Here is a 26,243-nt window from a genome sequence, read left to right on the forward strand (position 1 = left end):
CCCATAAGGTTGGGAGTTCGATCCCAGCAGCCGGCTCAAGGTTGACTCAGCCTTCCATCCTTCCGAGGTCGGTAAAATGAGTACGCAGCTTGCTGGGGGGTGGGGGTAAGCGGTAATGACTGGAGAAGGCACTGGCAAACCACCCCATATTGAGTCTGCCATGAAAACGCTAGAGGGCGTCACCCCAAGGGTCAGACATGACTTCATGCTTGCACAGGGGATACCTTTACCTTAAAGGAGGAAGACCTGGGTTCAGATTAATCTGAATTCAGCTGGATCGACAATGAAAAAAATACAAAGTCAGTCCAGAATCAGCCCTGGGTGGCCCTGTCTGTTTGGACTTGGAAAGCTAAGCAGAGTGGGCCCCGGTTGGTACGTGAATGGGAGCCCACCAAGAAATTCCAGTCTTGCTGTGCAGAGGAAGGCAATGGCTAACCAATGTCAAACTACCTCTGTCTCTTAATGTGATGTACAGGTCACACTAAGGCAGCTGTGCCTAGACAGCATCTTCCACCACCACAATGCAATCAACTGAGTTTGCACGGCCAGCCAATGGCAAGAGATGTCCCTCAAGCATCACAGGCTCCGCGCACACCAACAAGCCAAGTCCTCCTGCAGAACTCTGCTAATAACTTGTCACTGCAAGTTGCCAGTTTTTATGGCACTTCAGCACTCAGCTGATTTCACCCCAGTTTAATGAAGTGCAAAGCCGGGAGGATGGGAGAAGTTAATTTCCGAATGCTTTTTTTTTTTTCCTGAAAAAGAAGAACACTGCAGGTGCTTAAAGTCCAAGCCAGAGTTTAGGCTCCATGGGTGTTTGCTTTAAAATCCCAAGACAGCCTTTGCAGAATGACAAAGCAGATTATAATGATCTCTGCCACAGGTTTAACAGTTCATAAGGGGGGTGGGAGAAGAAGGGTGCATGGTGCATTTAGGTTGACAAGACATCTCTGTCCTGCTGAGTGCTAAATAAAATGCACCTTGCAGGAGCCAGTAAGCAGCTTTGATGCAATTATGCACTTTGAGCATTAGCTTTCTAAAGTAAAGTAGATAAGCATCAGTCTTAGGGATGGTTGACACTCGTAAGGGTGGCCTGCAGGTCACAGGATCTTATCTTAAGCTCCAGCATGTTTTCGCATCCCAAGAGAGCCAGCTTGCTGTAGTGGTCACGAGTGCGGACTTCTAATCTGGCAAGCTGAGTTTGATTCCCTGCTTCTCCCCCATATGCAGCCAGCTGGGTGACCTTGGGCTCGCCACAGCACTGATAAAGCTGTTCTGACCGAGCAGGAATTTCAGGGCTTCCTCAGCTTCACCCACCTCGCAGGGTGTCTATTGTGGCGACTGTAAGCCACTTTGAGACACCTTCAGGGAGAGAAAAGCGGCATATAAGAACCAATTCTTCAGTAACATCAGGGCTCTCTCAGCCTCACCTCCCTCACAGGGTGTCTGTTGTGAGAAGGGGAAAGGGAAGGTGAATGTAAGCCACTTCGAGACGCCTTCAGATAGAGAAAAACAGCATATAAGAACCAACTCTTCTTCTTCAGTAATATCAGGGCTCTCTCAGCCTCACCTCCCTCACAGGGTGTCTGTGGTGGGGAGAGAAAAGGGAAGGCAATTGTAAGCCGCTTTGAGACTCCCTCGGATAGAGAAAAGCGCCATATAAGAACCAACTCTTCTTCTTCTTCAGTAATTTCAGGGCTCTCTCAGCCTCACCTCCCTCACAGGGTGTCTGTTGTGGGGAGAGGAAAGGGAAGGCGACTGTAAGCCCCTTTGAGACTCCTTCAGGTAGAGAGAAGTGGCATATAAGAACCAACTCTTCTTCTTCTTCAGTAATTTCAGGGCTCTCTCAGCCTCACCTCCCTCACAGGGTGTCTGTTGTGGGGAAAGGGAAGGGAAGGCAAATGTAAGCCGCTTTGAGACTCCTCCTTTCTCAAGAGTATCCTCCAGTCAGAAGAAACCCCACCTGAGTGCTTGCAGTGCTGAAACACAACAGCAGTCCTGAAAGTCCTCTCAGTCTTGTCAAAACCAGGGCTGGGATCGGTTGTCCAGCGTCCCAGTGCCCGCAGGGCTACCACCCATTCAGACCACATTGGCTCACGCGTGAAAATCTCCACTGCCAACTTGCCATTGGCGCACCTACCCGGGAGAATGACTGACAGAAACAAGTCAACCACGGTACAAAGAGGCGGGGTGGGGCTCCCAGGTGTTAGTTTTGGAAGACAAATAAAACATTAAAGTTTAATCACGACAGAAGGAAATGGCTTCAGCAGTGCTAGAGACAAGCTCCAGGAGACTGTGATGTGGGGGCTTTTATTTACGGCGTACCCGAGCAGAGAGCGATCAAAGGCATCCATAAACTCCAGCAGCCCCAGCAAACATGCAAGGACCTGCCTCATTGCCAGCTGCTATTAATTGCACCAAAAGGACTGTCACCACAACAGTGATTCATTTAGGACTGGATTGGTTTCGGTAAATATTTAAGATCCGCACCAAAACGCAGGGGGCGGGAGGACCTGGCTTTGCGATCCAGAAAGGCTAGCTCAATTTCTCTACTCCCCACCCCCTGAAATGTCATTTTCTTCTATGAAGCTCCTCAGCAATTGTTCATTTTGTGCTCTCTCGTGAGAGGAAACCATCACGTCCCAGCCCCATCCCTTCAAGCACTACGCTCTCTTGCTATTAAACGGGGATACAGTAATCCTGACGAAACTCCCCAAGTGGAGATTTATTACAGCTACATACGTTCTCTTCGCTTCCAAACAGCGCAAAGATCGCTCCCGGAGAAGAGGCATGAATATGCAGCGTTTCCGCCCATCACCGAACAACGAGCAGCACTGAGAGGTTTTCCCCTTTATTGCAAAACTAATTTAATCTACACATCAAGCTCCCCCTTAAGAGCTGTCAATCTGGATCCTCGGTCTCCAGGCGGTGTGGAATTCTCCTGTCTGCTCCAGGCTAATCCCATACCCCACACCAGGGGTAGTCAAACTGCGGCCCTCCAGATGTCCATGGACTACAATTCCCAGGAGCCCCTGCCAGCGGATGCTGGCAGGGGCTCCTGGGAATTGTAGTCCATGGACATCTGGAGGGCCAAGCCCTATTACCTGCCTCAGGATTAAATGGTCAGGCCAGAGTAGGCCAGTGGGCCAGACCTGGATTGTGGGTTCTTCAACACGTCTATTTAAAAAGAGAGGCAGACATAGGCTTGCTCCGACGGATCTCAACTGAAGAAGCTTTAGAAGGCAGGCAACACGGTAGAAAGGGAAGTAGCTCACGCCCGATCCCAAATTCAAAGGATGCAGAGTGAGGCCTTTCCTATTAAAAATGGGAGGAATGTCATAGAATCATAGAATCATAGAGTTGGAAGGGGCCATACAGGCCATCTAGTCCAACCCCCTGCTCAACGCAGGATCAGCCCTGTCCTTATGGCCAGCCCCGGGCCATATATGATTCTATAAAGGTATACCCAGAGATCTTAATCCCCCCTCTCCGGAAAACCATAGGAAATCAGAGCAAGTACATGAAAGGAGGCATAAGATGCTTAAGCCTACCTTCTCTCACCGTGAATAACTTTGATTCTACCAATGTTTGGGTTTTTAAACTGTCCAAGCATGCAACCTCAAGCTAAGAACTTGGCCAAGCAATCGCATGGCTGTCTCGATGTTTGGCCAGCGGCAACACAGATGCGCAACTTGATCTATACGTTTGGATCACGTTTGTTTTCATGTCAAGTACTAAATGGAGTGGAAGCAAAATTAATACTCTCTGGGGTGATTTTTTTTCTTTTTCATTTTAATAAAATGTCAACAGCTGGAATCATAGAATCATAGAGTTGGAAGGGGCCATACAGGCCATCTAGTCCAACCCCCTGCTCAACGCAGGATCAGCCCTAAGCATCCTAAAGCATCCAAGAAAAGTGTGTATCCAACCTTTGCTTGAAGACGGCCAGTGAGGGGGCGCTCACCACCTCCTTAGGCAGCCTATTCCACTGCTGAACTACTCTGACTGTGAATTTTTTTCCCTGATATCTAGCCTGTATCGTTGTACTTGAAGTTTAAACCCATTACTGCGTGTCCTCTCCTCTGCAGCCAAAGGGAACAGCATCCTGCCCTCCTCCAAGTGACAACCTTTCAAATACTTAAAGAGGGCTATCATGTCCCCTCTCAACCTCCTTTTCTCCAGGCTGAACATTCCCAAGTCCCTCAACCTATCTTCATAGGGCTTGGTCCCTTGGCCCCAGATCATCTTCGTCGCTCTCCTCTGTACCCTTTCAATTTTATCTACGTCCTTCTTGAAGTGAGGCCTCCAGAACTGCACACAGTACTCCAGGTGTGGTCTGACCAGTGCCGTATACAATGGGACTATGACATCTTGTGATCCATTGTGGAAACTTCCGCAGTCTTCCACTTCACAGAACAATTCCAGAAGTTGGAGTTCACTTTCAAGGATGGATAAATGATCTAAATCTAAAACAGGCTTCTGCCTTGCGTGCTATATGTCAACGTTGACCTTGTGCTTCCTAGAGAGCATCGCCTTCCTTCAGCTTTTCTGTGAGCAAAGTCAGAAGCCACTGGGGGAAATGGATGACAGCCTAAACATTCAAAGAGAAATAAGTGACTGGAATAAGAAAAGAACCAGACAGAGCAAACAGAAAGGACCTGTTCAGCAAACAGAAAGTGGTCGGCCTCTAGTATTCATCTCTCCAACCTGTTGCCCCCTTTATCAGAGAGGAAGATGAGAGTTTGCATTTTGAACGAATATCTAGGAGGAATCCGTAGATCCCAGGAAAGATGCTGAAGCTTTCATTGGGGCATTTTATAACTAGCAGGAAAGCCCGTTGTATTTCCGAATACAACGGGCACTAGGCCACACACACACACACCGGCCCTGGGCAGGCCAGGCAAGGGGGGCAGGGGGGAAAGCTTGGGGGAAAGCTTGCTCCCCCCTCCGCTAACCCTAAACGGCCTGCGGAAGCTTCAGCGGGCTTTTTCAGGGCAGTGGGGAGGTGCTCGGGGGCAGTCCAATCCCCCCCCCCGCAACTGCCTCCATCTGAGCAGCCAGGGACTCTGATGAACCTGCAGAACTGTGAAGAGACGGTGAGGCCGTCACTGGCAAGGCTTCTGGGGCGTTCGTGCTTGGAGGTATAGATTAAGACCTCCTTTCCCAAAGGTGTTCAGGCTCTGAATGGCGCAAGCATGCTAGGGTGCTCCTCGCCTGGTTTGTTGGGGGCAGGGGCAAGTGGGGCTGGCCCAGTTATGATGCACACAGCTTTGCTGTGTTTAAACATTTTATATGCTAACCCCCTACTGTATCTCAGTCTGGTCATTTGGTAGTTGTAATTTCTTTTTTATATAAAATGGTAGGAAGACTGGCTGTTCTGTTCCAGCCAGGCCAAGGGCCCATTGGCTGCAGAGAAAAGATTCAGGGAGGCTGACTTGAAGTGAGAGATGGTAACTGGCCAAGGGGATGTGGAATGGTATGGTATAGCTCGGTCAGATCCCAAAAGCTCAGCAGGCCCAGTACATGGATGTAAGACCACCAAGGAAGGCTCTGCAGAGGAAGGCAATGGCCAACCACCTCTGCTTCTCCTTTGTCTTGAAAGTCCCTTGCTAGGGTCATCACAAGCCTGTCACAAATTAGTGGCACATATCTACGCACCTTACTGGCCAGGGTTTTGCTCTGCAGGACCAAGGAGAGCTCCCACGGAAGACAGACATGTTATGATAATTTCAGCCTGAGAACCTAAGCAGGGATTACCATCGGGTGGTCTGCGGTCTTTGGTAGCTCTGGAGGTGGTCCGCAGCCTTTCCCCTGCTGTCTTAATGGGCTCGGCCACAAGCTAGGGAATTGGCCGCTTCCAATGCTCCCCCTTCCAAGCGTGAGTGAGTTCTCTTGTGGCTTATGTGCCTACTCTACCTTAAACCGCCTCCTGTCTTTTCCCCATTCAGTCCTCTGCAAGATTGCCTGTTAACGCCGTGGTGATGTCACTTCCGAGGGTGTGGCAGTGAGGCATGACCAGATGACATCACTTCCGGGGCTCCTTGAAACCTGAAAGATGATTTCAGGGGCTCCTCCATGGTCCAAAGGTTGAAAAAGGTTGACTTAAAGAGTGTGGAAGGCCTGCTTAGACTATATACCTTGTTCCTACTTTAAGGAGGCACAGCCCTGCACAGCCCTGGGTGGCCTTGACTGACAAGCTTTGGGGTCTCCGGGGCAAATTTCCGCTGACCTGCATGAGCACAGGCCTCAAATTCACTCTCTGATGCTCCTGAGGATTGAGGCGCAATGTCTGCCGTCAACGGGCAAAGTCACAGGAAGCAATGAAAGGAAACTTGGCACAGTCATGTAAGACTCCATGAATATGAAAGAAAAGCCAAGTGAAGACAGAATGGTTTGGGCAGTTAGAGTGCCACGCCGAGACCCAGGAGACCTAGATTCCAATTGCCACTCAGTCCTGAATTTCACGGGGCTGTCTTTGGGTCAGTGACTTTGTGTCATGAGATAAATTAAGAATGGGTAAAAAGTTTTGTTGTCTAATAAATGATATTCATTAATACAGCTCTGAGTTGCTCCAGGCATGCTAGTATTAAATGACCTATGGAATCATAGAGTGAGAAGGGGCCATACAGGCCATGCAGTCTAACCCCCCTGCTCAATGCAGGATCAGCCCTAAGCATCCAGGAGAAGTATCTGTCCAGCCCCTGTTTATAGAATCATAGAGTTGGAAGGGGCCATTCAGGCCATCTAGTTCACTCCCCTGCTCTATACAGGATCTTCCTAAAGCTCCAGGAGAAGGAGCTGTCCAGACGCTGCTTATAGAATCATAGAACCATAGAGTTGGAAGGGGCCCTATAGGCCATCTAGTCCAACCCCCGCTCAATGCAGGATTGGCCTATAGCATCCAGGATAAGTAGCTGTCCAGCCACTGTTTAAAAATTGCCAGTGAGGGAGAGTGACTGAAGAATATGTGTCAAAAGAGGAAATGAAACAGCTGAAATGTGGGTTGATAATAGAATGCGGGACAGCTGGAAGCATCTGGTGAAAGCCATCCATGGACTTCAGGCATACATGAACTGTGTATTCAGCCAAGGATGCTTGCATGATAGTAAGAGGTGACTTCCCCAGGGCAGCAACTGAGAGACCAGTTTGGAAACTGAGACTGAGAATACAATGACCTACAAAGGAAAGCCCCAGCAGCATGGAACAAAAAATATCTAGGCCATCACCCAAAGCTGCACAGCATTTCCTGGTCTCTGCAGCATCACTGCCAACTAGGGCTGGAAATCCTTGTTTACACTGAATGTGAAGAAACTGCCTTCTACTGATTCAGAACATTGGCCCATTCAAGTCAGTACTGTTTAGTCTGACTGGTAGTCTTTCACCGACTACCTGATCCTTTCAACCGAAGATGTCCGGGACTGAACCTGAGATCTTCTCTCTGCCAGGCAGATGCTCTACGGCTGAGACACAGCCCCTTTCTCAATTTTTTTTTTTTTACTATTGAGAAATCCCTGTAACATTAATTAACTCCCACCCATCTGGGAAACACTTCTAGGGCTGTACACAAAACCCTGGTTGAGAAAGCCTGGCGTAGATAAACTCTATAAGAAAAGACCATGGACCTTCTCCCCATCTTTCCAGCTGGCCAGTTCACCTGTTATGGTGGACTCATATATCCCTGAAGATGTTTTTCCCTTCCCAAATGCAGCCCTCCTGAGGCTCCAGCCCAAAGTCTCCCCAACCCAGAGCGGGCAACCATATAGAATCATAGAATTGGAAGGGATCTCCTGGGTCATCTAGTCCAACCCCCTGCACTATACAGGACACTCACAACCCTATCGCTCATCCACTGTCACCTACCACCCCCTTGAACCTTCACAGAATCAACTGAAGGTGTGACTCGTGTTTCTGAAAAGTTGGCTTTTGTAAATTTCTTTTTTTCAGTCCTACCTAAAACATGTTATTATTATTTGTTGCTGTTATTGTTTTTATTATTATTATAAGTTTATAGACCACTCCTCTTTGCAAACAGGCAATTTACAACCTGCATCTTACTGGGAGTAAAATCCTTGTGCTTTACTTCTGAACAAACGTTGATCAAGCCGGCGACAAGAGACCTTATGCTCTTTGCTCTTGTCTAAGCGGAGCTTACCCATCTCCATTACGATTTATGTAATTTAAAGCAATCATTGCATTAATTTCTGTGTAACGCATCCATTAGAAGTTTTAAATTATTTTAATTAAAACTCAAGCTGAACTCTGGCGGTTGTTCCCCATTAACTCCTAACAGATGTCTTAAACGGACTTGTCTGCTAATGAATTTTCTACGCAAATTAGATTAGATGGAAAGGGCATATTTTGCCAGAATGAGGCACTGGTAAAACCTGCCTTGAACCTTAAAAGCCGGGCTTCGGGAACAAGCACAGCTGGTGAAGGGCAGGCTCATTTGAGCAGCTGATGATGCCCTTTTAATCAATAGCGCACCAATGCAGGATTTGAGATGTTGCATTTGAGAGCCATAAAGGTCGCAGAGATTTGGAACCGAACAACCCTTCAAATGGCTGCCAGAGAATTTTATGGGCCTCTCTGAGCTTAAGCCCGTAGCGTTCTTAATGCTGCTGTCAACTTCATGTGAACAGGAAAGCATCCAAGATTGCTCTGCTTCCCAGGGTCTGCATTTTTGCACCGATTCGATGGGTTCTTAAAATGCGCATGGGGAGAGCTTTTAGAAGGCAGCAGAAGCACAAGTTACAGGGTACAACAACAGCCAGAAAGGAAACCAACCAAACATCAAGTGAGAACGAGGAAGCTTTGAACAACTATGACTTTTACCGAATGATGAAGAGACCAACTGGAAAGTTCATGCCCATTGCTGGATCAATGCAACAGAAAGTGGTGATCTGCAAAGGCGAGCATCTAGCCACACCATTGCGATGCTCACAGTGTGCCAGAGAGACAAAGCTTTCCCACAGAGCCTGTTCTTACATTCGGCTATGAGCTGTCAAGCCCCGACGAAATCAAAGAAGGAGAAATCAAGTGATGCGTGTGGGAGAGGCTACGGATGGCACAATGCTCTGTTTCAGAAGAGAGGGAGCAAATTCTCCAGTAATGCAACCCTATGCGTGCTTAATTCTGAATCAACGTGCATAGGATCGCTCTGCAAAACTGTTTTCTGTAGCTAAGCACTTTTCAAAAACAGGCTCTAATGGAGCCTTTTTCAACCTCTTGACCATGGAGGACCCCCTGACATATTATTCAAGCCTTGAGGGGCCCCGGTAGTGGGGCCACGCCCCTTCAGAGAAGTGGGTGCAGAAGAAAGAGGCAGGAGCCAGCCCATCAGGCAATTGATCATTTACTGTTTCCATTGTGGAGAAAGAGACTAGGCCTGTAGAGCAACAGGGGACATGGACTCCAGTGATATCTAGTGATGCCAATGGCCATCTGAACTTTTGAGAAAGGCCCCCAAAGCCCTGAGGAGCTGTCACATGACCTCAAGGTTCCCTGGAACTCTAGTTGGGATCCTTGCTGTAGTGTCATGGTGTCCTGGCCCATCATATCCAAGTCCACTTCAGTATCATGTTCTACCTCCCAACATTATCTGCTCTTGCGTTGCACATCATCTGTAAAAGAGGCTCCTGTCAAAGATAACGAGGACGTCCTATTACCATCATATTATAACATTTTTTCATCTATCCGTGGTATGCTTAGGGCTGCATAAAACCCAGAAACAATGCAGGACTTGCCCAGGAGGCTGGTAAACTTCCTCTAAAAGGGACCCAAGAAAACTGCTGGATGGACAACTGAAAGGGGAATTGAAGACGTGTTAAGACGACAGTGACCTAGGCTACGGTGATCTAGGAGAAGGGCCCTAAACAGACATGTCCTACCCATTCCACTCACTGTGGTGCCTGGGAAAAGTTCACCCTAACATAGTGACATGGAATACTCACACACACAATTGTGTAGAGAAACAAAACAGCCACTTATGTACATGAACCAGGCCTAGATTACAACCAACCTTCTTCGTACCAGCGGCGTTTCTTCTTGAGTAGAGAAACTATGAATGTACTCCTATTGCAAGTATTCCAAGAGAGACCACAGGCTGGGTCTGAACACAGCCTTGCTGTCACTGCCTGTCCCCTCTCAACCCGAAATGAGGACATCGCCTATCCCAACATGTTGGGGAAATGTTTGTCTCAATCAGAAACAAAGCAGCAAAGCGGGAAATGGCTGCTGGTTGACCAGCGTCAAACAACAGCTGCATTATGCAGCTGGGAAATGCTAACTGTTGGTTGATCTCTTTGGCTAGATATTTGACCTTCAAAGCTGGAACACGGACAAAAACGCAAATCATTCTGGGAGAGAGGCTGGCACTCGCAACAAATGATCATTTCCCACCAGAGGTAAGGGAAGACGGACCAGAAACGGACCCTGTGAAGCCTGATCAGAGAGCAAGAAGGGTCTGATTATATTGTGGCAGATCTAAGAACCCAATTCTGAAGGGCTCTCGTGGGTAGCCAGAGAAGTTCTCATCCTGAGCCAAATATAACTGTTGAAATCTCAACGTGGTCTAGCAGGGGTAGTCAAACTGCGGCCTTCCAGATGTCCATGGACTACAATTCCCATGAGCCCCTGCCAGCGTCCGCTGGCAGGGGCTCATGGGAATTGTAGTCCATGGGCATCTGGAGGGCCGCAGTTTGACTACCCCGGGATGCATCTGATGCTTCTTGCCCTCTGGGTATGACGGTAACGTGGCCACGGAAGATTTGTAGGAGGCCTGGTACCAATCATTTCAGGTTAGACAAAATACTGGGTTGCCAGCCTCCTGGTAGAACCTGGAGTTCCCGCAGAATTACAACTCATGTCCAGGCCACAGGGATCACTTCCCCTGGAGAAAATGGCTGCTGTGGACTTTAGGACACTGTACACAGCTGACATCCCTCTCCTCCCCGAAATCCGACCTCTGCAGGCTCCACTCCCGAATCACCACCGATGTTCTAAGCTGGATCAGGCAACCCGATGGTAGCCATCCTCCATGTAAGAAGGCCAGCCTCTTCTGTAAACTGAAGTTACGCTCAAGTCAGAGTGAAGTGCTGAACCAGATCGATTCCAGACCCCCCCACTCTAAAATTCTCGGCTTCCCCGCAAGTCCTTACCAAGGGTTTGGTTTCGTCCTCATCCTTGAAATAGCAGAGCTGCTCCCCCTTGAGGACGAACCAGCGTGTGTGCCAGGTCTTGACGAAGCCCCCTTGCTTCCTCAGCCACCCGCGCTTGATGGCAGGCTGCCGTCCTTGGCTCAGCTGGGGAATGTCCACAGAGCCATTGTGCTCTTCCATAATGAGGCCAGCAGACTCTCCTGGATCGAGGACGAGAAAGGGAGGGAGACGTGTTAGCTTATCGCCCCAACGGAGGCCCATCAATTTTCACTGAAACGGGGGGAAAAAATAAACAGGAGTTGGCCTATGCAGCTGTGCCTTTGAATCTTCAGCCAGTCCAGGAGAATGCAGGCCAGCTCACCATTTGTTTTCACTTGCTGATGAGTTACGTCACGGGAAATCTTCCCCAAAATTGTTAGGGTTATAACACAGAACGGGGGTAGTCAAACTGCGGCCCTCCAGATGTCAGTGGACTACAATTCCCAGGAGCCCCTGCCAGCATTCGCTGGCAGGGGCTCCTGGGAATTGTAGTCCACGGACATCTGGAGGGCTGCAGTTTGACTACCCCTGAAGACAGTCACGGCCGGGACACCTGTCAGAGCGCTAACAACAACAGCTGACTCAGTCGACTTGGTCCGACTTCACTGCCTTCAAATTGGCTGTGAGAATTGTGCCTAGCTGCCTTGGGAAATGAAAGCAAAACGTCTTTTTTTAAAATAAAATGCCCAACTAGGCACATTTCTAAGTGGGAGGAGGTGGCATGCGTGCTCCCCAATACATCGTGAAATAGCAGGATAACATGTAAGGAGCACCTGTCGAGATGCAAACCTCTTACTTGAAGATCGGATTTATTTATTTATTTATTTGTTTGTTTGTTTATTTATTTATTTTAGATTTTTATACCGCCCTTTTCTTTGCAGCTCTGAGCGGTTTACATTGAACATTATCATAGAATCACAGAATCATAGAGTTGGAAGGGGCCATACAGGCCATCTAGTCCAACCCCCTGCTCAACGCAGGATCAGCCCAGAGCATCCTAAAGCATCCAAGAAAAGTGTGCATCCAACCTTTGCTTGAAGACTGCCATTATATAATACAAATTACATGGAACGATGTATAGTACTAACAGTATGTAACATAAACTTTCATAAACAGGATGTAACATAAACCACATCCTTAAACCGCCCGTGGCGCCGTGGGCGCCACGGACTAAATAAAATGCTAAGGGCTGTTGGGGAGGAGTTAGGGCGGGCTCGGTCCAGGATAAAAACTCAGAGGAGCGAATCCTGATTCGCGGCTCCTGATTCGCTCCTCCGAGTGTCAATCCTGGACCAAGGAGGCAATGCCTCCTTGGCCGCCATTGCCTCCGAGTTGATGCGGGGGAAGGAGCAGGGCTGCCGCTTCGCAGACGCGGCTTCCCTGCTCCTTTCCAGCCGCACACCCGCCCAACTCTGCCTTCTCCCGTCCGCTGGGTCGCGGTGGGGGGGGGGCGCACCGCCTTCTCCCAGCTGCTCCAATGGCCGGGAGGCGGCTGAACATCGCTGCCATGCCCGGCCGCCGCCCTCCCGCCGCCGCGCCGCCACAAGGCTCTCCATGGCTTGCAGTGGGGGGGGGGCCGCGTTGCCTTCTCCTGGCCGCTCCAATGGCCGGGAGCCGCATGGAGATGGCTGCCGTTGCCGCCCAGGGCCCTCCCGCCTTCTCGCCACCGCTGCAGCGCCCTTGCAGCCTCAGGATCGTCGCCCCACCGCACCTGAGCTGACAAAAAAGCACGGGCAACGCCCACAAGGTCAGTCTAGCGCCCATTTTATTAAAAAATAAAATGGGCTTTAAATCTAGTTATAAATGACAATTATCAGTAACTTTGGGGGTTTGTTCTTTTATGGGTTGGTGCTTTCAGTCTCAGCTACTGTAAACCCCAGGGACTACTTTTCTAATGCCGGCTTGACCCCACTCACATTGCACCAGCGTGTCCACAATCATGGACACGACCCAATTCTTTCATGTTTATATCAAGGCCAGTCAACGAACGATTCTAATTGTGCCTATCTTTAAGCATGGGGCTGATTCTGCGAAGGTTCAAGGGGGTGGCAGCTGACAGTGGATGAGCGATAGGGTTGTGAGTGTCCTGCATAGTGCAGGGGGTTGGACTAGATGACCCAGGAGATCCCTTCCAACTCTATGATTCTAGGATTCTAAGGTTGCCAGCTCCAGATTGGGAAACACTTCGAGATTTATGGGTGGAGCCTGAAGAGGACAGGGCCTTCAATAGGATACAATGCCATACAGTCCGCCCTCCAAAGGATCAATTTTTCCCCGTGAGAACTGATCTCATCTGGAGATGAGCTGTGATTCCAGGAGATCCCCAGGTCCCACCTGGAGGCTGGCATCCTGACTGTGTATTTTGAATGACTTTGATAGATGATAAGAGTTGCAGGCCTCTTTAAATCCTGCAGGACAGTGGAGCGGGCAGGAGGAACGAGCCAAGTTTTCAAGGAATTCCTGGACAGAGGGAATGGGGGAATGAGGATCCCAAAAGAATTCTCAGGCCCCACCAGTTCTCTGCAGAAATGCTGAGAGGACAGGACTGGAAGTCTGTACTTTAGCAGGCCACAACACAGTAGATTCCTGAGCATGCTGAGGTTTTCGCAAAAGATGAGGGCTAATATTGGACAAACACGGCAAGCACCTGCGTTTTCTCTTCTGTGCAGGAAACCCTTCTGCACAAGAACCTGAGCTAAATCCAGCATCAGAAAGTGGAAATGAAACCAGACAACTTTCACATAAAATGCATCTGGAGGACTTCTCTCAAAACGCAACGCCTCCAGTCTGGCAGGAACCTTTTCAGCTGATTTTTGCATGTGTTGATCAACAGTTGGCCAAACTCTCATCAAATTATTCTTCAGTGCCTCGGTTAGAAATATAGAGCTGGAAGGGATTGCAAGGGTCATCTAGTCCAACCCCTGCACAGTGCATGAAATTCACCACTAACTCTCCCTCCCTTCAGCCAATTAATCCTAGAATCATAGAGCTGGAAGGGGCCACACAGGCCATCTAGTCCCCTGCTCAGATCCATTTCAAAGTCTGAGGAAAGATGGAGGGTCTATTATGGAAGCAGAAGTTAAACGTATAACGAGAAACATTCTTTTAAGAATGCTTAACTTTTTCCCTGGAGAAGAGCCTAATCCCTGGAGAAGAGCCTAATGCTGGGAGTGATCGAGGGCAAAAGAAGAAGGGGATGACAGAGAATGAGGTGGATGGATGGAGTCACTGAAGCAGTGGGTGCGAACTTAAATGAACTCCGGGGGATGGTAGAGGATAGGAAGGCCTGGAGGATCATTGTCCATGGGGTCGCGATGGGTCGGACACGACTTCACACCTAACAACAACAACTTTTCATAGAATTAGGTTATATTATAACCATTTCTAGCTTTATTGTCCTCCTCCTGATACCTGACATATGTTGAATTAGCATTCTGAATTATAGTACAGTGTTGCTTTTGTTCAAATGTGTGGATTTGCAGAGTGAATAAGGTGCCTAATGGAATAAGTAGCAATAACTATAAGTATTACTACAGCAGCAACATAGCAGCAAACCTTTGATAAGCATCAAACATTGTTAAGACTTAGGTGAGAGACAGACGGGGAGCACGATGTTAAGAATGTGAGGAGGAGGAGGAGAAGGGGAAAATTGAGATGCTTATCAATCTAGCTTTTCAATTGCGTTACACAATGTATAATAGTTCTTAAAACTGCTATGCAGAATCTCTTTTCTGTTTGTCTATCACTTCTTTGTGGGGGGGGGGGAAGTAAGAAAGAGTTACTGAACTAAGAATTTATTTGATTGCGATTTCACCTAACACAACCCTAAAGAGAGTTCAAGAGGGAGGAGAGCAGTACTGAAAAGACTGAGAACAACCGGGGGGGGGGGGCAGTAGGAACCCAGCTGCCTGTACATTTCAGTGGCCTTCTTTCCCCTTTTCTGAATATGTTAAGAATATTTTCTCTGTTGTGATGTGAAATAAAACAGAAAGCATTGTATTGCATGAGTATATTGGTAGCCCCATTAAGGCCCTTTGGTATAAGAATATGTTACGTGGAAGCTACAACAGGGGTAGTCAACCTGTGGTCCTCCAGATGTCCATGGACTACAGTTCCCATGATCCCCTGCCAGTGTTTGCTGGCAGGGGCTCATGGGAATTGTAGTCCATGGACATCTGGAGGACCACAGGTTGACTACCCCTGTTCTACATGACCTCTGGGTCTCTTGACCTGTATAAAGGCTAGAACTTTTGCAACAAGGGGAGGGGGGATCCTGATTTGACAATCAGAAACACTTTTTGCAAGCCCTCAATCCACTGCTGCAAGAGACAGGTCTCCATGCTATAATTTCCTCTAGGTTTGATTGACCCTTTTTTACTCCAGAGAAGACGACGAGGAGATGAACCGTTTTTTTTTTACACCCCACTTTTCACTACCCAAAGGAGACGCAAAGCGGCTTACAAACACCTTTCCCTTCCTCACCCCACAACAAACATCCCGTGAGGCAGGTGGGGCTCAGAGAGCTCTAATAGAACTGCTCTCCAAGAATAGCCATAAGAGAACCGCGATTTTATGACTGCATTTATACCCTGCCCTTCCCGGGAGGTGGAAAGAAGGAAGGAAGGATTTCAGTCCATTATAAATTCACCAACCTCAGCATATGCAACTAGCACGCCCTTTAATATTAAGGCTTTTGAACACGTGAGCTTTAATGTGAGAAGATATCGGTTTGCTCCACAGAACTTTAATTACGACTTCCAAAGGGTAAACCAAAAATTAATCTCTTAAATAAAACTGGGAGAAGCATTCTGAGAAGCGACTGATACAGATGCACCAGAATGCGCTTTCACGGAAAATAATATCCTCCTAAAAAGTTAAGCCAATGATCCTAAATGCATGGGGTTGAAAGCACTGTTTCACACCTCATGCTAGAGGATTATGTGAAAGAAGCAAAACTATATCCAAAGATATCGAGGGGGGGGGGGGGGTTTGCCCTGCACAAGAGCTTATATAAAAGATATGAAAAAAAAAAGAACTAAAACACATTTTTGGAGACTGTGCAACCATCTGTTTTTATCTTGGCTGGCCCTGGTCAAAATGCGGAGAGGAAGGCCAGTGTTGCCCTGAAGAGGCAAGCCATGGCAAACCATCTCCATTTGTGTCATTGTTTGTCTCTTGTTGCTCTAAGTCAGCTGTGACTTCTTGCTAGCAATCCCCACCCCAGCTGAGCCAGTTTGTTGAAGCCTTAAGGACCACCAACATTTATTCCAGCCTGAAGTTTCCTGAATCACAGCTCTGGATGGTATGAAGAGGAAATAAATAGTGTGTGAATGCCAAACATCTTTCAGGTGGGCTTCATACCAACCTTCCTCCAACTCTTAAATCCTCTTCCTTTTCCCTTATAAACATGTGGAAACTGATTCCCTCCTTATAGCATCTGATGTGACTCACAAAAGCTCATGCTGATATAAATATTGTTCATCGCTAAGGTGCCCTTGGGCTTTTGTTTTGGTGGTGGGAAATGCCATCACATCCCCGCCATCTTATGCAGACACTACAGCAGGAGTGGTCAAACTGTAGCTCTCCAGATGTCTATGGACTACAATTCCCATGAACACCTGCCAGGATGCTCCTGGATTGGGCTCATGGGAATTATAGTCCATGAGCATCTGGAGAGCCACAGTTTGGCCACTCCTACAGAGGTGATTTGTTGTTGCCAGACTCAGGACTTCCCTGGGGGATCTCCTATCCGACCCTGCTTAACTTCTGAAAGTCAGTGAGATGAAGCTAGCCTTTGATTTTATTCTGCTCACAGTTCCTGGATTAATGGCCTCCAAATCGTCCTGTCGTGAGCATCCTTGCTTGGGTCTTGCAAACTGAAGGCTGCAGCTTCCTTTATAGAGTCAATCTATCTCACGTTGGGCTTTCCTCTTTCCCCACAGCTTTCAATTCTTCCTAGCAATACTGTCTTCTCCAATGAGTCTCGTCTTCTCTCCGTGTGACAAAAGCATGATAGTCTCGTTCAGTCATTTTTAGCTTCTAGCTGGTCACCGTGAATTATGACTACTGTTGGTCACAATGGAACTATGAGGGCTTGTAAGACCAAAGAAAATCCTTTAATGGGAAATGGACAAACTCAGGATACTACAGTCTGGACCCAGCATCTTGCCCATGGTTAAGGAATAACCAGCGTTACTTCTGCGCAGGTATCTACATAACAAACAAAACTGTTTGTCTATTAAAAATTAAAATCCATTTTGCAATTAGAGCACCAGATCTTTGAAGGAACCCAAATCTGTTTTGAATGCAATATACAGCATCATCCATGTATATACGAACTGAGAGCATTTATTTCCCCCTCCCTGAGTTATGGGGCGTTAACGTTGGCATTCAACTTCTGACAAATTGAAATCCGATTGTTTATATATGTATTAAAACAAAAAGCGGAAAGAAGGCACCCCTGTCTTCGGATGCAATTTAATAAATGATTTTGAGAAAAAGCATTTGTTTGTGTGCATGAGGAAATCAAGGCTGCCTAAAAGGGAGAAAAGAGGTAGATAAAATCAGTTCAACTGGCACTCTCCAGAAATCATATGCTTTGTGGATAACCCAGTTATTTTTTTTTCCACTTGGATTTTAGAGTCAACCTAAACTCCTCAGAGGAAGCCAGCTCCTTGTTGAGATTTGAGTCCCATTCCTGGGAAATGTGCAATTCTGAGAAATAATGTGCAACAAAGCAGGGTGAGCTACAACAACTTTCCTTCACACTTGACAGAGAAGTGGTGAATATCTTTTATGCCCCTACAGTTTAATTGCATTGTTCACATGAATTTACACCACCTTGAGGTCCAATAAAAAGACTTTGTATCTCAGGTACTTTCTCCGGCAAACCAAGATAGGGGCCAGCTCAGATAATTCTCCAACAGGGATAGATCATCCATGCCCTGGAGGTGGGACCTCCTGTTCCATCTCCAGAGATAGCAGATGTCCACTCATATGGATGAATGTTTTAATAGAGCCTATATACCGTACACGTGGAGCTCAAATGTGTATAGAGCTGATCTGAGTGATGGTTAATCCATACAAAATAAACAATCATAGCATAGATTGAACCTACAAACCCCATTCATCTAAGACCATACAAAGGTGATCAAATTCCAGTGGGTCTGCAAGTGAGAAGTCCACATGGAAGGCAGGGCAGATATCATGAGCAAAGGTGTACATGTTATATATACATGTGAAGTAGCTCAATACTGAATCAGGCCCTTGGTCCATCAACACTTTCTTACCATTGAGAAACCCCTGAAACATTCTTCAGGCTTCAAGAAACCCTAGAAGTGGCGCAATTGTGCAGAATATGGTTGGGAAGCAGAGCTGTGGACATGCCCACCTGAGGCCCCTCCCCTTCCCATCCCCCACTGGCTCATCATTGGCCATTTTGGGAGTGGGGAGCAGGTTGACATGACCATATATGGTTATATCACCGGATAAATGTTTAACAAATGTTAAAAATACATAAATATCAATTGACTACCACCCATTCAGGAAACCCTTCCAGGACCATCAAGAAACCCCAGAGATCTTCCATACCATTCCTTACCTGACTCTTCCAACTGGAGATGCCAGGATCGAGTAGCATCTTAAAGACTAACAAAATTTGGGCACGGTAGGAGCTGTCATGAGTCACTGCTCTGAAGGAGTGAGCAGTGGTACCCGCAAGTTGATCCCCTGCCACAAATGTTGTTAGTCTTCCAGGTGCAACTGGACTCTTGCTGTTTTCAACAGCTCCAAACAGGCCAACAGGGTTACCCATCTGATCTATCTTCGTGGAGTTGCCAGAGATTGAACCTGGGACCTTTCACAGGCTGTGCAGGTGCTCGACCACACAGTCACTGCCCAGCGCATACTCGGATAAAATGTGTCTATTGACTTATGTCTACTAGGTTCTCTGTTTCTTTGGGAGTGGATTGTTTTCTAACCTGACAACCTCTCAAAGTATATTAGGCAACTGGCATTTCAGAACATTACAGGTCTTTATAGGACTCCACGAGCCAAGATCACCCACTGGGCTTTCTCCGGTAAATCGAACTCTTGACGGCCAGGTATTAATAGCTCTTTCCCAAAGAGATGCTTAAAGGAATCTCTTGATTTCTGAAAGCTCTGCAACAACACTCTGCATTATGCATGCGGTCGCATTAAAATTTTCATGTGTTTTTGTGCTCGTTTCACAACGGCTTAGTGCAGGAGAGGCCGTGCCTCCACAAGAACAGTCCAGATGCTGTTTCTCTATGGGGGAAATGACAATTGGCAGCTAACACTTTATTTCTTTAAGGATGCCTTAGTTCACCGGAGCTGAAAAAATGCGTTCCACAGATAATTCCAACGAAGCAGCACATTTCTTGAAACGACTGTTCCAACCAGAAAGAGTCATGGCCTATATGGCTTCCTGCATCAAGCAGATTCACATACTTGAGACCAAAATGTGTTCCTCGTGCTCCTTTGGAAAGCGCTTGGATCTGGACATGTCACTGCCAACATATACACGGCCACTGCAATAAGGTCCACACCAACCCACAATGTATAATGTTCTCGGAACGCTTCTTGGGGTTTGAAGCCAGTGACATAGAATCATAGAATCATAGAGTTGGAAGGGGCCATATAGGCCATCTAGTCCAACCCCCTGCTCAACGCATGATCAGCCCAAAGCATCCTAAAGCATCCAAGAAAAATGTGTATCCAACCTTTGCTTGAAGACTACCAGTGAGGGGGGGCTCACCACCTCCTTAGGCAGCCTATTCCACTGCTGAACTACTCAGACTGTGAAAAACTTTTTCCTGATATCTAGCCTATATCGATGTGCTTGTAGTTTAAACCCATTACTGCGTGTCCTTTCTTCTGCAGCCAACGGGAACAGCATCCTGCCCTCCTCCAAATGACAACCTTTCAAATACTTAAAGAGGGCTATCATGTCCCCTCTCAACCTCCTTTTCTCCAGGCTGAACATTCCCAAGTCCCTCAACCTATCTTCATAGGGCTTGGTCCCGTGGCCCCAGATCATCCTCGTCACTCTCCTCTGTACTCTTTTAATTTTATGTACGTTCTTCTTGAAATGAGGCCTCCAGAACTGCACACAGTACTCCAGGTGTGGTCTGACCAGTGTCATATAGTACAATGGGACTATGACATCTTGTGATTTTGATGATGATACAGCCCAAAATGGCATTCACTTTTTTTACCGCTGCATCACACTGCCTGCTCATGTTTAGTTTACAATCCACATGTAAGAAGTGATGTCATCAAGCTCTAATGAAGATCGCCACCCCTGCCCCTTTTGCATTCCCTGCTTCTGCCTGCCAACCAAAGAAGCATCAGGGGGCATCAGAAAGAATTCCTAGAGGGGCTGTGGTGGCAGAGCATCTGCTTGACATGCAGAAGGTCCCAGGTTCAATCCCTGAAATCTCCAGGTAAAACAATCAGGCAGGAGGTCATGTGAAAGACCTCAGCCTACGACTCTGGAGAGCCACTGCCTGTCTGAGTAGACAGTTTGGACTCTGATGGATCAAAGTTCTGGCTCAACATAAGGCAGTTGCATGTGCTCATGTGAAGTTCCAAAATTGTAGTTCATGGACATCTGGAGGGCCGCAGTTTGACTACCCCTGCTTTAGGCTGATCCTGCATTGGCCAGGGGATTGGATTAACCCTAACCCTTCCCACTCTATGCCTCTATGGTTTTTTATCTCATTATATATGCTAGTTCTCTGCATTTTCAACCTTTATGCATATCTCCCACCATCTCTACCACAGCTGACTACACTGTGAATTGTCCCTCTCCATCTTGACCCTACCTTGTAATACCGCCCCTCCACCTTCAGGTCTGGTTATAAGGCCCGATAGATCTTTGTTCTCATTTGCATCTGATGATGTTCGCTTTGACTCATAAAAGATGATCACCAGAGAAATTTTTGCTGGTCTTGAAGGTTCTGCCAGACTCAAATTTCATCCTGCAACTTCTTTCAGAGGGTAGACGTGCTCATCTGCAGTGGCAGAGTCAGATCTTGGAGGCACCTTGGAGACCAAAGAGTGTTTCAGGGTGTATGCCTTTGACCATCAACCATCAAGTCAGAATAGGAGAGAAGTGGAGATCTGAGTTCTTTTATTCTAGTCTAAAGGTTGGAAGGGTGCTCTAAAGCAGGGGTAGTCAACCTGTGGTCCTCCAGATGTCCATGGACCACAATTCCCATGACCCCCTGCCTGCATTTGCTGGCAGGGGCTCATGGGAATTGTAGTCCATGGACATCTGGAGGACCACAGGTTGACTACCCCTGCTCTAAAGAACGTTCGTAAGGGTTCAATCCATATTGTAATCAGCTTGATCAGAGCTAAGGGGGAAAGCTGTAACTGTTATGCTTCCACTGCCTACATTTTTCGCTAAAACCTTACTCCCATGGCTCCTCCGGATTGGCAAGACCGAAAGACGAGTGCTTCATCTGCCAAACCGTCTCAAGCCTGTCATGACTGGCGCATGTTTCATGAGAGGCGTACTGGAAAAAGAGATTCTTATTTGCACTGCAGCTTCTGAAAGAAACAATTGTGCTAGCTGAACTCTAACATTTCCACATTAGAGCAGCCAAAACGCAGCATGAGACGCAGCACCCAAGAGCTAATGGCTGCAGATGTGGTCTGGAGGGGCAGTTCTTTGGTTTTCCATTAGCATATAGTGGATCTCTGATTTCCCTGCATGCCCCCCAAGCGCAGCTAAGACCGAAGGTTGCATGAAAGCCCTAGGACGGAATATCCTGGACAATTGGGAAAGGAAAACTCCAACTTTGCAGTACAAAGGATGTTAATGTGCAAAGTAATGGCCATCAGACCCACTGAAAACCCCCCATTTATCACAATGGCATGTCTGATGTTTCCACCCCACAAGTCAAGTTCTTCCATGATCGGCGGCTATGCTCTACCGTTTTCTGAGCCTGTGCATTGTGTTACCAATGGCTTCTGGTCTGGATGAGTGAGCTGTCCGTTCCGCTCTCCTGCCGGATTGCAGGAGGCCTGCGACTCTTCGCATCTGCCAAAGTCATTCAAGATACACAGTCACAGTTTAGGGATGCCAGCCTCCAGGTGGGACCTGGGGATCTCCTGGAATTACAGCTCATCTCCAGAGGAGATCAGTTCCCCAGACAGGCAAAACAGAGTTAAGGAAATATCTCACCTCGACCTCTCCCAAAACATATAGTGTTCAGAGGGGCGGGGGTGTTGTTCCTTGTAACAGCAATGCATACATGATAAATATTTTAGGACTGAATTGAAATTCAGCAGGAACACCGTAGATCAGGGGTGGGCAAACAGAGGCTCTCCAGATATCCATGGCCTACAATTACCATGAGCCCCAGGGGCTCATGGTAATTGTAGGCCATGGACATTTGGAGAGCCACAGTGTGTCCCGCCCCCTCCCCCCCCCCCCAGTTAAGCTATAATATTCTGGGTAACCTGCTGTAAAGTGTACATTTAGGGGGGGAAACAGGGAAAGGAAGGGAAAAGATGATCAGAAAGAGACACCAATAGGAGTCCAGCTGCACCTAAAAGACTTAACAAAATTTGTGGCAAGGTAGGAGCTTCCATAAGTCAGTGCTCACTTCTTCAGAAACTGCGGATGGGAATCCTTTCATTTATCTACATCCTGTTCTCTGTTCTTACTTAGCCTTCCTTTTATGATTTCCAGATTGGGTTACTGTAATATACCCAAGACCCTAATGCTGGGAGCGATCAAGGGCAAAAGAAGAAGGGGGCGACAGAGAATGAGGTGGCTGGATGGAGTCACTGAAGCAGTCGGTGTAAACTTAAATGGACTCCGGGGAATGGTAGAGGACAGGAAGGCCTGGAGGATCATTGTCCATGGGGTCGCGATGGGTCGGACACCACTTCGCACCTAACAACAACAACAAACATATCTAAGGGCTCCCATGAGCACAACGAGGGACATTCAATTGGTTAAAAAGTACAGCTTTCATTTCTTAGCTGATGGACCATCATCCCATTTGCTCGTTTAAATCTGCTAATTAACCACTGCTGGAAAGCAATGGCAAACCACCTCTGCTCACCTCTTGCCTTGAAAACCCCATGAACGGTTGCCATGTTGGTTGTGACTTGATAACACTTAATTATTAGTAAATAGCCCTGGCAGCCTTTTTGCATGGCTCGCAAAGGCCTTGGAGTTGTGGTCAAGAGCGGCAGCTTCTAATTTGGCAAGCTGGGTTTGCTTCCCTGCTCCTTCACATGCAGCCAGCTGGGTGACCCTGGGCTCATCACAGTCCTGATAATACTTTCCTGTCTTGCAGTTCCCTCCTAGGCTTCCTGCTACGCTGTTTCCGAGGTTCTGGTGCCTGGGAAGGAGAGCTGGCTGGAGGATGACATTCTGCTGACAACTCAAGGACTGAAGGGCCATTGTACTGTTACTTGGCTGTGGATCTATGCCAGGCTCTTCAGAGTCTGCCTCTTCCTGTATGGTCTCTGTCACTGGCTGTGGATCTAGGTCAGACATGCTGAGTGCCTCTACCTCCCCGGCCTTTCTCAACTCCTCTACCATTGAGAAATCCCTGAAACATTTCTCAGGCCTCGAGAAACCCCAGAAGCGGTACGACCATGCAGAATTTGGTTGGGAAGCAGAGCTGTGCATATGTCTACCCAGGACCCTTCCCCTTCCCGCCCCTTCCAGGCCTATCATTGGCCATTTTTGGGGCGGAGGGTGGGAGGGTGGATTGACATTACCATATATGGTCATATCATCCAGGAAATGTTTAACAATTTAAAAAAAAAACAATTAATTCCCACCAATTCGGGAAACCCAGGGCCATCACGAAACCCCATGGTTTCACGAAACCCTGGTTGAAAAATGTGTTCTAAGAACTTTGCATCCCTTTAGAATCACAGTAGAATCATAGAGTTGGAAGGGACCTGCAGGGTCACCTGATCCAACCCCCTGCAGAATGCAGGAAATTCCCAACTACTTTGCTCTCCTGGAGCTGGCTGGTCCATGATGGGGACACTTAGGCATTGTATCCCTCTGAGATACAGGCTCCAACCCCAAACCTCCAGGAGTTTCCTAACCTGGTTGTAAACTGCACGGAGCTTTTATTCCAACCCCAGATCGATTCAGTCCCTGCCCTCTACACAGAATGCGATTTCCGTTTGGATTTTGGGTGATTTAAATTTTCCTTCTGCAGCAAGAAGGATTGATCCGGAGTGACCCTTTTTTTTGTGCGATATCTTAGGGTGCTTTTAATGCTCAATATCCGGATTGGGAAACCAAGCTCCATGGTAGAGAACCTCTGATAGGCCACACCTGGTCATGTGACAAACTTGCCTTAAAGGAGAAGCCCCTAATTTCTCTCAACTTCTGTCGGTCCTGGATTTTTCCTCCCTCCTCTGCCTTTTTTGATATTCTCCCCCACCCCTCCAAGAAAATAAAGAGGCTCCCTGCCTGGCTCCTCTCCCTCACCTTCAAGAAAAGAAAGAAAGAGGCTTGGCTCCCCACCCCCCCCTTCTGAGCTACCCTAACTTTCCTGTTTCAATGGGGAGGAGGGGGGGAGAGGAAGACCCGAGTTCAAAGCGATCTGAATTCAACAGGACTGACAATGGAATAAAGAAAGTAAGTGCAGACTCTGCCCTGGATCTGCCAACTCTGCCTCCTATCCCCCACCAGAGAACAGGGGGACCTTGACAACCCAATCGTCGTGTGCCTTCCCTTTTCCTCGCTCTCCCCACCACAGGACCAGCCAGCCACAAGGCTGTCCTCACTTTTTCTTCCCAATTGCTTCTGCAGTTTGCAGTTGCAAGAGTACAAGGTTGGTGTCAAAGCAAACTAAGCCTACTGTAAAAGAGGGCAGCCTTGGCCTAGAAAGACTTCCATTCATCATCCATGGGAAGCCAGCATTAAAAAAAAAAAAAGAAAAACAGCCACCCGTATCTTTAATCCATGTAGTTCATTCCACCTGGTGAGACACTCACAGCTGGCAAAGTATCCTCTGAATGCAAATTCCCTGCTTGGCTAGCCAGAGTTCTCAACGCTGACATCAAATAATTAAATGAACAAAACAGAGTGAAAAATATGTCTAACGTAACCCTGCTTGCATTACCGAGCCAGATTTTTTCTAAAAAAACTTAACTAATAATTTACAGTGCAGAAGCTCCATGAATCCCGACCAGAACAATTTGTCATCTTCGCTCACATGTCTTATTAGTATGGGAGAGCTGCGTTAATACAGCGCATGGTTTCTCCGTGGCTCATTCCAGCCAACCTTCGACGGAGCCCCTGCTTGGAAATCCCAGGGAATTACTGTGGCTTGACAAGAAAGCCCTTTCCTTCTCTGTTTTACTCAACTCTGTAGACGGGCTTGATTGGGCAGCATTGAATCCTCTGGAATTTCTCCATTACCAAGTTTTCATCCAAATGATCGGCTGCATCTGGATTCTAACGCGCCAAAAATACCCAGAGGAGAGCAGTTGCAGAAGCTGTATCTGACACACGGGCCATCACAGATCCAATAATGCTTGGTATCTATACAGTGCTCGACGGCTGCAAGACGCTTCCCATCCAACAAATCCTTTAAGGCCTGCTTGCATAATCATCCCCATATTGGGGGTGATACCATGGAACAGATCAGGGGTAGTCAAACTGCGGCCCTCCAGATGTCCATGGACTACAATTCCCAGAAGCCCCTCCCAGCATTTGCTGGCAGGGGCTTCTGGGAATTGTAGGCCATGGACATCTGGAGGGCCGCAGTTTGACTACCCCTGGAAGAGATGGAAAGGGGAAATTGTCCATTGACTGTAATGGCACCATTGACTTTAATGGCGCCAATTCACTTTGGATTCGGCCAAATCGATTCGGCTAAATCTGAGCAAGGGAGGAATGCTTCGGGTGCCGAATCTGAAATGGTCTGAATTTTCTATTTTTTGCACATGCCTAATTGTATATATTTGATTGTTGTGGAGTTCAATGTTTTGATCATCTGTTTTATCTTTGATTACCATCCCTGAATCGATACT

At 47.6% G+C, this 26,243-nt stretch overlaps 1 protein-coding gene across 4 annotated transcripts in view; it reads right to left on the reverse strand.

Annotated features, from left to right (window-relative positions):
• ARHGAP24 (Rho GTPase activating protein 24) overlaps window positions 1-26,243 on the reverse strand; it is a 361,634-nt gene that overhangs the window by 232,326 nt on the left and 103,065 nt on the right. For all 4 annotated transcript variants that reach the window (XM_077300990.1, XM_077300988.1, XM_077300987.1 and 1 more), the window contains one exon: window positions 11,157-11,356. In XM_077300990.1, the coding sequence (XP_077157105.1) occupies window positions 11,157-11,336 (180 nt within the window). In that variant the 5' untranslated portion in view covers window positions 11,337-11,356. The remainder of the gene's footprint in view (window positions 1-11,156; window positions 11,357-26,243) is intronic.

Source organism: Paroedura picta, chromosome 10 (assembly GCF_049243985.1).
Source record: "Paroedura picta isolate Pp20150507F chromosome 10, Ppicta_v3.0, whole genome shotgun sequence".
NCBI classification, from domain to species: Eukaryota; Metazoa; Chordata; class Lepidosauria; order Squamata; family Gekkonidae; genus Paroedura; species Paroedura picta.